The 11,555-nt window shown below is 40.0% G+C and overlaps 3 protein-coding genes across 3 annotated transcripts; all 3 read right to left on the minus strand.

Annotated features, from left to right (window-relative positions):
• Positions 1–864: 864 nt before the first annotated feature.
• LOC311506802 (hsp90 co-chaperone Cdc37) lies at positions 865–5,761 on the minus strand. Its single transcript, XM_084570885.1, has 8 exons — positions 5,423–5,761; positions 4,896–5,177; positions 3,872–3,977; positions 3,659–3,774; positions 2,150–2,272; positions 1,802–1,984; positions 1,641–1,712; positions 865–1,498 (listed from the first exon to the last, which is right to left on the minus strand). Exons 1-8 carry the CDS (start codon positions 5,528–5,530, stop codon positions 1,358–1,360), a joined length of 1,131 nt encoding a protein of 376 aa, XP_084427011.1. The 5' UTR covers positions 5,531–5,761; the 3' UTR covers positions 865–1,357.
• Positions 5,762–6,692: 931 nt separating this feature from the next.
• On the minus strand, positions 6,693–9,630 carry cmc4 (C-x(9)-C motif containing 4 homolog). Its single transcript, XM_084570211.1, has 3 exons — positions 9,595–9,630; positions 9,430–9,489; positions 6,693–9,342 (listed from the first exon to the last, which is right to left on the minus strand). The coding sequence occupies exons 2-3, from the start codon at positions 9,485–9,487 to the stop codon at positions 9,206–9,208; spliced, it is 195 nt and encodes a 64-aa protein (XP_084426337.1). The 5' UTR covers positions 9,488–9,489; positions 9,595–9,630; the 3' UTR covers positions 6,693–9,205.
• Positions 9,631–9,916: 286 nt separating this feature from the next.
• On the minus strand, positions 9,917–11,352 carry LOC311506301 (muscle, skeletal receptor tyrosine protein kinase-like). The gene is made up of 3 exons (XM_084570210.1): positions 10,926–11,352; positions 10,584–10,838; positions 9,917–10,499 (listed from the first exon to the last, which is right to left on the minus strand). The coding sequence occupies exons 1-3, from the start codon at positions 11,209–11,211 to the stop codon at positions 10,492–10,494; spliced, it is 549 nt and encodes a 182-aa protein (XP_084426336.1). The 5' UTR covers positions 11,212–11,352; the 3' UTR covers positions 9,917–10,491.
• Between the last annotated feature and the right edge of the window lie 203 nt (positions 11,353–11,555).

Here is an 11,555-nt window from a genome sequence, read left to right on the forward strand (position 1 = left end):
GAGATATCCTCCACGCCCTCTGTGTTATGGTGTCTCTCTTCAGCAGTTTGTCAGTGTATTCATCTTCATGAGTATTTGTTGTTTTATGCCAACTGTCAACTGATATTCGGCAACACAGCTGTCATTGTGAGGGCGCCCCCCCCATTAAATATTAGAACATCCTCTGTCATACATGTCAGCCCTGTGTCAAATTTTGAAGTGTTTTTTGTTTACTTTAGCTATGGCCAGTATCTATGGAGACCGAGCTGCCCTTTATCATTTGGTATTTTTGCAATACAAAGCAGTTGTAGTATCGCAGTCAGGTGCTTCCTGACATTTACAGTCTCACACGTAAAGTTAAGGAAATACATGCAATTTTATTCACAAAGTCTCCCAGTGGTGCACACTAAGCAGTTTTATTTAGTGATCTTTGAACTAGTCAAATAATGCCTTTGTATAAGGTGATTGACTTTGATTCTTTTTATTTTTAATATCAGCTCTGACATCATGCAGGGGTATAAGAACTCTCACCTTTGAATTAAAGCAGAGTCAAAGTATAGACACCAGTCACACCTTAGCATTTCCCGGAATAGTCACACAGCATCTAATGTGCATGTTACGTACTGGACCTGGATGCTTGTTTTTCCTGTTTAACTGAGACTCTGTCTCTATGACTAACACTGTTGTTGGGTTGGATTGTAAGATGTGATGAACTCGAGCTCATATTATAGTCACCTGTTTACTCACTGTGCCACTAAATCCATATGTGAAAAAAATAATAATAAATCACCAAAAAGGTCTCATCATTTACTTATATGACACAGTTTTCACCTTTGAGTTTATGATCTGGAAAACACCAATACTTAATAGATAACCACAACAGCATTGTCTTGAGAAGTTGGATATAATTCAACCTTTAGTTAAGCAAGTCTGTAGAAAATGTCACTTTGGGGAAATAACTATAATTGGCTGCTCAAGCCCTGGAAGTCTAACAAAAAAGTTATATTTGGAAATTAAAAAAACAAAAACAAAAACAAACATAATAACTATACACCTACACAAATAAAGCAGGCAGGCAGGCATGTTTGCACAGACACACCCACACAATTTGACAAGTGTGTACAATTAAATGAAAGAACGGCTTCAGTGATTTCCAAACAAATAAAAGACCAATACACAAGCAGCAGTTTTTTGTCCAAGCAGGGGTTACTGATGCAACATGGTTGTGTAGGTAGGTGAATGCTAGTCCCTCAAATCCCAGATTAATATTTTGGAGAAGTTACTCAATTGCTTGGCCAACTAATCATACACATAGAGGAATTGTAATACAAGGGGTAAGTACATTTGCAAAAACAACCAATCATGGGGCCAGTGTTGGTCATTCTTTCTTTGTTTCCTCCGGCTCCTGTTTCACCTCTTCATAGGTGGCTTCTTCCTCTTTTTCATCTCCATCGTCTGTCTTGGAGTTGGGGACCCAGAGACCTGACTCAATGCACCTCTTCATGTGAGCCTTTGCCTCCTAATTGTTTAAAAAAGAAATCAAATTACACCGATACAAACTAGGACTTTTCTGAAATGTATGTTAATAAGATTACATTTCAGTATTAACCAAGATGAGGAAAATATTACAAAAGACGTGACAGATTAATACAGCAACCTACCGTTGGGTCCATTTTGCTAATAACTTCTTGTAACATTTGGATGTCCTTATCATCAAAGCATTTCTGCATTTCCTGTAATTACCAACACAGCCTGTTAGATAGCTGAAACTAACGAGTGACGATAAAACGAGAGAGTGCTTCCTGAAAACAATAGAACTTACAGCAGGAAGGGACTCATACACTTCTACCGGATCCAGCCCTCCGGGTCCCAGGCGTTTCTGTCGCTCTTCTTCCTCATATTCCTTCATTGCCTTTTCTATGCGGATCTTGGCCCTGCCCCGCACACGCTCCTTGAATGACTCAAGCTCGTCATTGAAAGCTTCCTGGTACTGCTGATCTGCCGTCTGAGAATTGATCAAGAAATGGATCATTACACTGATTTGCCTAATACAAGAAGCAAAGAAAAGAATCTTAAAAGATGTTTAGTCCCTAGTTTAGTTCTTCTGGTTCAAACGTTCAAAAGGATACAAGGTTTGTTAGACTGAGTACATTCAAACTCACTTACTCACCTTAATCTTGGCAAAAAACTGACGAAAGCAACCACGGGGGTCCACTTTGAGGCTTTTTGCCAACTCTAGAATGAACTGCATGACGATGGTCTGGTGAGCCACCTGCTCCATCAATGCATGTTTCTGCATAAGAAGGACACATTTTCAGAACAACGTACACATTTAAAATTACACACCGACTTTGCATAGAAAACAAGTCACGGCAGAAAGACGTGATCGCCAAGTTACAGTCGATAAAAGTAACCTTAGTATTAGGGATGGCTTTTTCATGTCCGATACCGATAACGATACCGCAACTTGGAGTATCTGCCGATACCGATATCAATCCGATACCTTCTTTTCTCCTCTGTTAAGTTGTTTATAATACATATAGTTTGTATAGATGTACTTTGGTTAATATGGACATCTAAAAACACCATGGGCACACTGTGCAACAAATATTCTGCTCCCCTAAGGGAAGAAATAAATGCGCCTCAAGCCATAAGCTCTTTATTTAAACTTCAAATCAGTGCAAACTGCAAACTTGAATGTTTCTTCTTTCACATGTAACCTCTGGGGTTGAACTGTATGTAAAACACCCATATCAAACTAGATATAGAATGGATTAGTAATGTCCCATTGAAGACTATAGGACAGGGGTGCCCACACTTTTTTGGCATGCGAGCTGCTTTTACAATGACCAAGTCAAAGTGATCTACCTATCCTAAGTCATATTGATTGTTGCTACAGTGTTAAAAGCTCTATCCATCTTTGTTTTTATTTTTATCAAGAAAAATTGGTGCACTGCACCTTTAGAAAAATAGCGCTGTCTCTTTAAGAAAGACGGTAGTCTTGAGTTGTTGTGGTTGAAGTTGTGCTGTGGATGTGTGCCGCTGAACTGAGGGTATGTTGCAAATATAAAGTAAAATAAATAAAGATGAACGTTTGACTTGCTGTTTGTTTTGGAGGTGCAACAGATAATGTTAAGCCAGACTAACATCTAAAACATCTTTTTTTCCCCAATGGCACACGATCTACCCGCACCGGTCGATCGCGATCGACGTAATGGGCACCCCTGCTATAGGACATATAGCTGCTTTAAGTGACTGCTAACTTTAAATAACTGTCACAAACACTTGTGTCCAGTGCTGCTGCCACCCCTTGAGACACTCGCGTTGCACAAGTTGCATTCGGCTGTTTTATTTTTCTCTTCCTTGCGTGCAAAGTAACTCCACACAGCTGACATGATAAGAGCACTAGGCTAATTCACTGTCACGAGGTTCTGTTTACACACGCTTGCAGCAGCTGCTCTCTGTTTACGGCATGTCGCGCAAAGTTAAGTTGAGCATTTGGGCTTAGGTATCGGATCGGACGGGCTATAGTTATTTTTTTCGATGTTCGATCCTGAAATTTTGACCAATATCGGACCGATACCGATCCCAAGTATCGGATCGAGCCATCCCTACTTAGTATATGTGCACGGAAATGCAAGTAGAAGAAAATAATGACAAACAGTTTTTTAGTATTTACCTCCTCAACTTCAAGGTCAATGCACATGATGACCAGGTAGTTGGCAGTCTCTTCGCATACTAGATGAGGATTGTCTGAGAGGTACTTCTGGCTGTCATCCCAACGTCGCAACATACCTGTAGTACAGAGAGAAATGAAGGAGCATCACAACTGTCACCCTGTAACAAGGGGTAAATATCAGCATCTTATAGAAGTCAATATAATAATCCTTACCGAAATGTTTGATCTGCTTCTCATATTTCTCCACAAAGGTTTTATGTTTTTGCTCCTTCTCTTCTTCAGTCTCTTCAGAAGACTCAGGTTTGACATTAACAACGCTCTATTGAGGACAAGGGCAGACAATAATCATTAAAAACTTTATTTAGAGAGAGAGTCCTGATATGACTGAATTTGACTAGAAATCATTACTGTAATATCAGTTATATCAGATGATTTGAGTCCTGGTCCAATTTTCTTTTTGCATGTTATGTAAATATCCAAAATGTCCTCTCCTACTAAAGGCTTTTCTTATCTTAATGGTATTCTGTCGATGTGGCGTAGGGCTGGATGGAGGTGTATAGCTCAACTTGAACGTTCACACTATCACAATGAATACCACATCACAGTTCTGCTTAGACCAGCATTACTTAACTTTCTCAATCCTGTCACATACATACATCTAAACAGGAGACATCGTTTATCACATTCTTCAACGCTGGGTTTTGGTTTAAGGCAGATGTATAATACTAAAGATTGGCTTAATCCACTAATTTTAGAAATGCCTTGATTAAAAATCATTATAGCAACTAATTCAGTTTCCCAAGCACACTGTTCCACCTTCTGACCAGAAGCAATGACTGAATAAATAAACAGATGCTCATATAGTGTTCAAAGATTTGGGTGGAGGATGACACAGGTAGAATCATTAAGGCTCATTTAAAGTACTGTGGGACATAGACAGCGTAACCTACGTACATAGCCTACGCCAGCGTGAGCCGTTTATACTTGCGTGCTACAGTCCGGCTCGCTCTGTAAAAACGCCACCCAAGCGCTAGTCGGTCCTGTGTCTTTTTTTAAATACAAAACTAACTTCATGACGGGACCACAACAAGTGTATTCTAGCAACTGTGTAGGGAAAGCTTGATGCAGCTTGATCCTCAGTGCCATAGAACTCCATTTTGAAACAGGGGCTGTGGGGTGTAGAAGGTAAAATCAGTTAGAAAACTGGTTTTCAAGGAGACAATATTATCTGTCTCACCTTGCTGAAACCGTCCTTGCTGAGCGTGTCAACGTTCCATGGCATCTTCTTCTCTTCCCGGTTGTGGTCGTCCATCTTCTTCGACCACTCCCGCTCCTCTTTTTTCAGTTTCTTCTCCTCAGCCTGGGCTTTGCTCAGCTCTGCTTTGGCATCATCTGATTCTGAAATGGTCAGCTGTTGTACTTTCTTCTGCGCCTCTGCCAGCTTACGCCGACATTCGTTCAGTGTCTTCTTCATTTCTTCACCTTTTTTCTGGAATTCTTCCATTCGCTCAACACGTGCCTGTAGGATAAATATTATAAGATCTCACACAGCCACAGGTTCAAGAGTTTCATAGTCTATAACTATCAAACCCACACTGCCCTTCCATTTACTCTCAGACCAATTACAAAGAACATATAATTTGTACCTACTTAAAATAGTCATGTGGAAATGTATCCAGCACCGAAGTAAACAAGAATTCAACTGCACCCATTTCAGTAGCTTGAAACATATTTCGTTTAATCGTAAAATACTTAATGCTGCACCTGGTGTCTCCATCTGAAGAGGCTGGGTGTGTCGATGTTGGGATGGGTCTCATCTTCATCGTCTGACACCTCAATGTGGTCCCACACGCTGTAGTCTATCCGAGACATCCTGCCAATAAGAATCCAATGCTAACAGTGTTAGCTTGGAAGATGACTCGGTTAAGTTTAGGAGCTAAACGAAGCTACCCAGAATTTCGAGTCAAATAAGAATATGTCCGAAGGACGCTGCGCTTCTCACAAACGTGTATTTGAGTTATATACAGCGTTTGGCTGTATTTGGCCTAGAGAGACCTCCCTAACGTGGGCTAGCGAGAAACTGCTACAGAATTCTAGAAAGAATTGCTGCTGCAAATTTCCGCTTGACGTCAGCACGTCACTCCGTCACAACGCACGGCACCGGAAGGCGGAAGAGAAGAGCTCTGCTAACAATAATAAAATAAAAATAATAAAATAATAATAATATAAAAAACAAATAATAATAAAAAAAAGAGAAGAGCTCTGCAACACAGCACCGATTGTATATATTTTAAATAAAGTCAATGCTATGCAGTTGCTCTACAGTCGATAAGGGCCACTAAATCAAAAAGCTACTAGGACAGTAAGTCTTTCTATGAGGCCTTAAAATCCCTTTTTATTTTTATTTTCATTTTGAATGTTATATATACTACTTTCTTTTCTTGTTTTCGTGTTCACAATAATTGTTATTAAAATTGTTAATAAAAAAGTTGACATATTTTCCTTTGACTAGCTGATTGCTATTTGAATATATACTATGTTCTTATTTTGTAAAAAATTACTAATAATAATAATAAATAAATAAATAAATAAATAAATAAAATAATTGACTACAGTCTGTCTATATGAACCTGATTTCTTTTCATGTTCACCGTTTTGGTGGAGCCTGCATAAATGCTTTCATTTCCATATAAGGAAATGTAACCCTCACTTGTGTAAATGCACTTTTCAAAGAAATGTCTGATGTGGTAAATGTAATATTTTGGTGTAAATATCACATTATTTCAAGTAAGTGGAAAAATACCAAACCCTTCAATAAGTTATGAATGAATTTCTTAGTTTATTTTTCTTTTGTACAGACACTGGGTAATACACGCCAACCAAAAGGATTCACAAAGTTATGCCTCAATCTCTTACCAAGTATCTTACCAAACATTTTGTGTTTTAATTATTTAATTGTTAGCTATTTATCTAGACTCACAGGTTTTGACTGTGTTTTTCTATATTTGAATATGATATCATATAGAGGCTGTAAAGACATATAGACAACTGGTTTATTCTGCTTTTCAATATTTTTTATATATTCACTTTCACATTTAGTTTTAAGTTTAGTTATTTCGAACATGTGCGGGTAACATGACAAAGTAAACAAACAAATACAATAAGAATAGTCAGAACAAAAATAATAATGTGAACCCAACATGTCCGAAAAGGAGTAGGATGAAGCATATGCTTATTGAACCTACCCCTTTTCCACTACTCAATTAACAATATTTTCTCTCCATATATATATTTACATAAAAAAAGAAAAGAATTAGAGAAAAAATAAATAAATAAATAAATTTTGATTAAATAAACAAATACATAAATCATTTATGAAAACACCGATTGTAAAAGCCCTTCTTCCTCCCTGTACCTCGTGAAAACCATGCTTCTGTACCGCTTTTTAAACTGGATCATTCTGTAATATATTGTCTAAAATACGGATAAATATGTTAATGTAAGAACTATTTTTATTGCCTCTTTCATAAAAACACTTCTTGAAACTGAAAATGTAACCACACCTTGTTAGAGAACGCTTGTCATTATACATTGTAGAAGTATGTTAATGTTAAGTAATGTTAGCGTTACAAACTCTAGCTATTCAACCATGTTCTCTTAAATAAATGGCAGTTCAATCCAGCTCAGTCACTGTTCACATGAAGCAAATAAACAGTGAGTATTTTCTGAGAATTTAGTCGTTGATTTGGGAAGTTTGAGTTGTATAACAATCTGTTTTTTGTAAAGACGTTCTGTAGAACTGTTTCACGTAGTTATGTCTCCAAAACAAACGCTAGTGTAATGACAGTGTAATTGTTCTCACTGCCAGAAGAGGGAGCACTGTAGTTTTAAGAAGTGTGGAGCAGACCATAAAATACAGTACCATACTGTACAGTCTATGAACAAACCTTTTAACAAGACACTTCAGTAAAAGACAGCTGTGGCAGTTTCTCACTGACACGCACTGACATGTTGCTCATACTTCAAAAGATGATGACAATACAATAACACAAAAACAATTAATCAGACTTCCCTTGAACGAATGAATACATTTGACAGCTTACTCATCAGTGCGGGAAGGCTGTGATGACTGGCCCCAGGCTGCATACAGCTTTTAGCAGTAATGAGAAATAATCCAGTTTAAATTCTAGTTTGAAGTCTGTGTACAGTTTCATATTCTTCTAAACTATCCACCAACTCAATCTATTGCACTGTTATATATAAATACACTGCTCTTTGAAAATGCATCAGATCTCATGCTGGATATCTATACTGGTATGGACCGGGTAGGGATGAAACAAAAATGAGCAACCTACACAGAGCTGAATTCAGAGTGTGGGGTGGAAAAAAAAATAATGAATCACCACTCTTGCAATGAGGATCTTGAAGTCAGTGTTTCTTCATTCAAGCAGTGCACAGAATCTCACACAACACGAGGTTATGGGAGAGGCGCTCCCTTCAGTACACGTCATGCTGCCTTTGATCAAGCATGTTATCTATTTCTCAGGAAGAAGGGAGTATCTCCCTTGAGATGACATTAAGGCATCAGGCCTCCTGCACTCTCCTTGAACTATTAGGTTTTCTACAAGGCACTTAATCGTGCATGAAAACAACCTGTTTACAAAATATAGTAACTAAACCCAATATTTTTCTATCACCCCGAAAATCTAAGAAAAAAAAATATGCTGCAGGATAGTCCATTTTGCTAAAATTTCATTGCCTCAACTCAAAATAGTACTCAGCATGGCCTCCACATGCATGTATGTATGCCTGACAACGTCGGGGCATGCTCCTAATGAGACAATGGATGGTGTCCTCCTGACGTATTTTCACCCAGATCCGGACCAGTGAGCTCCTGGACAGTCTGAGGTGCAACCTGGCTTCGACCGCCTGAAACATAATGTCCCGGAGGTGTTCTGTTGGATTTAGGTCAGGTGAGCGTGGGGTACTGCCTGCATACTCCTGCCACATGAAACATGGCAGTGCACATGTGTTCCTCCTTGCACAAAGGAGCAGATACCGGCCCTGTCTCCTGGAATCTCTTCCCTGCTCTTGAGACTGTGTTGGGAGACACAGCAAACCTCCTGGCAACAGCACGCATTGATGGAGGAGCTGGACTGCCTGTGCAACCTCTGCAGGGTCCAGGTTTCGGCTCCTGCTACCAGTAGTGACACTGATCCTGGCCAAATGCTAAACTAGTGAAAAACAGAAAACATGAGGAGGGAAATATGTGAGGTTCCTCCACCTGTGAAATCCTTCCTGTTTTGGGGTTCGCATCATTGTTGCCCCTCTAGTGCACCTGCTGTTAATGTCATTAACACTGAAGAAATTGAAACTGAATGACAACCCCCTCTGCTACTGAACCAACCAGATCAATATCCCAGAAGTTTGACTGACTTGATGCTACACTCGGATTAAAAATTGTTCCTTTAATTTTAGCAGCAGACAGCAGATACAACATTGATGCAGTGTTTCTCCTTCCAAATGTCCAAATACGTCCCGCAGGAGCTATGTGTCGCTTTTATTCTCCGAAGCGTCTGAGTCTTTGAAACCGGAGCAGCAGACGGAGTTTCCAGAGTGCGTCTGACAGCACCGCCGCATCTCCCGGATCACATCCTGGCACATACTCTCCATGTATTTGTTAGCTGCAGGAGGAGGACGAAGTAGACATAGAAAAGACTCATGCGGGCTAAACGACATATAAATGCATTCAAGCGACCATTTTTAAATACCTTGTAAGCACGTCTGAATTGCGCATGCTTGCTTTTGGCATGGATCTTTCTGCGGCATGTCTGAAAGAGAAGTTTTTTTTTGTTTTTTTTTAGATGTTGTCCACTTGTGTTAAGCAAATACGTGTGCGACGACGCAACTCAGAGCACACACGAACCGACTCCCACCTCCGTCGCTAGAATTTATTTGTCACGGACGTAACATGTGATAAAAGTCCCAGATGAAAGGTCGTTAGCAAATGTTAGCCGTTGATGCTACTTCCTGTAAGGGGCAGTGTTTTGATCATGTGACATGTCGACAACCAATCATTTCTGAGAAAGCAAAATCCTCGACATCTTGTGGTTGAAGACTGACTGATAAGCGGCTAAACCACACGTGTGAGAACTTACATGCAATGAAGCATGCAATGTTCCGCCATGATCTAAACATTGTTGGACTCACTGAAGCTTTATATAAATAGCTGTTAAATCACAGCAACAAGGACCAGTACAGACGACTATTTATTTAGCTTTGTCTGTATCTTTTATTTGTCCTGGTATCCTGGTATTGTTTTTATCTAGTGTTTAATGATGATAATAACCTACAATGGAAGTGTATATGTATAATATCAGTGAGTGAAAACAGTTTTAATTGAACTTTTATTGATAAAGATAAGAAAATTAAGACATGGTTCGTATTTACAGTGATGGCCTGCTGCTAGTCACAAATGCTATTTCAAGAGTAGTTACACGTTTGTGATATTACAAGATCATTTCATTAATAGGAAAATAACTCCTATATTAAAAATATAAATTAGGTACAGAATATCAAATGGAGACCATAAAAGGTGAGCTATAAACTAAACCAGTACTGACAAATTAAGTGGCAGTTACCAAACAAAGTACATTTATTTTTCTCTACAAGATCTAATTCTGGATGATAAGAAGATCCTCATAAATATCCATTGAGTCATAACTGCATTTCCATGCATTTCCATCTCCAAAGCAGCAACAATAAAATCCCTATAGTAGGATTCCCCTTGTGTGGCGATGTGGTCATCTGATCCCTACTCAAAACTGCTTGCCTCAAACACCTAAGTGAAAGCGAAAGAAGACACGGGTTAGGTTTTAGTGCGAGCAGACAACTTGCACATGCAGTAACACGCTTTTAAGTTCACCTTTGGTCATCGCCTTGACAGTGAACTGCTTGCTCTTCTTCTCCAGTGTATTGGAGGCAGTGCAGGTGTAGGTCCCTGGGAGCAGTGAGGAGGAGGTAACAACTGCTTCATCCTCTGTCTTCTCCGGTATTGGATGGGAGGATTGCCAGCTGTATACAGGTGTTGGGTTTCCCGTGGCGGTGCAGTTCAATGTGATTTCAGCACCCGCTGTAAAGTCCAAAATCTCTGGATCAGGACTGAGGAATGTTGGAGGAGCTAGGGAAGAAAACAAATGCATCATTCCTCAGTGTCTTGAACATGTGAGAACTTGTTTTAAAGTTTGAGAATACGTTCATGACTCACAATATACAAACGCATTAAGAGGCTCAGATGCCACAGAAGGAGATGGCTGTGGTCCCTCCGGTCCAAGCTCCAGCTCTGCAACACACCTATACTGTGCTCCATTCTCAGCTTTGGTTGGTGTAATGACAAGGATAGAGGACACTTGGACAGGTGAGGATGATATGAGCTCAGAGAAGGAGTGTTTATAGACCTCTGTCTGCCCTCTGTACCACTTCAGCGTGAGATACTGAACAGGAGCAATGTTTTGAACCTCACAGAGCAGCTGGTACTCTTTTCCTTCCACCATGGGCCCAGTGTGGTTCACGTGTCTGATGGAGACGCTATCCGGAGTTTCTAAATCAGTGAGACACAAACACCAGGTCAGTGATACATGCTCACGTTAAGTCATTCATTTGATATTTAGCAGCAAAGGTGACTCACTGTAGAGGACAAGGTTGAGCTTCTCCTCACACTGTCTCGGCGCTGTGAAGAACACCCCATAGCAAATGGGCTCCTCGATCCAATCAATGAGACTGTCCACCTTCCACTGGACAGACCGGTCCTCTTGTGTGTGTGCGGCGCTGATGGCTGACTCCCAGCCCAGGACTCGTACCGGGCGAGCAGCTTCACAGCTGACTGACACGGGGTCCC

The sequence above is a fragment of the Chelon labrosus genome (genome assembly GCF_963514085.1).
Source record: "Chelon labrosus genome assembly, chromosome: 21".
NCBI lineage: Eukaryota > Metazoa > Chordata > Actinopteri > Mugiliformes > Mugilidae > Chelon > Chelon labrosus.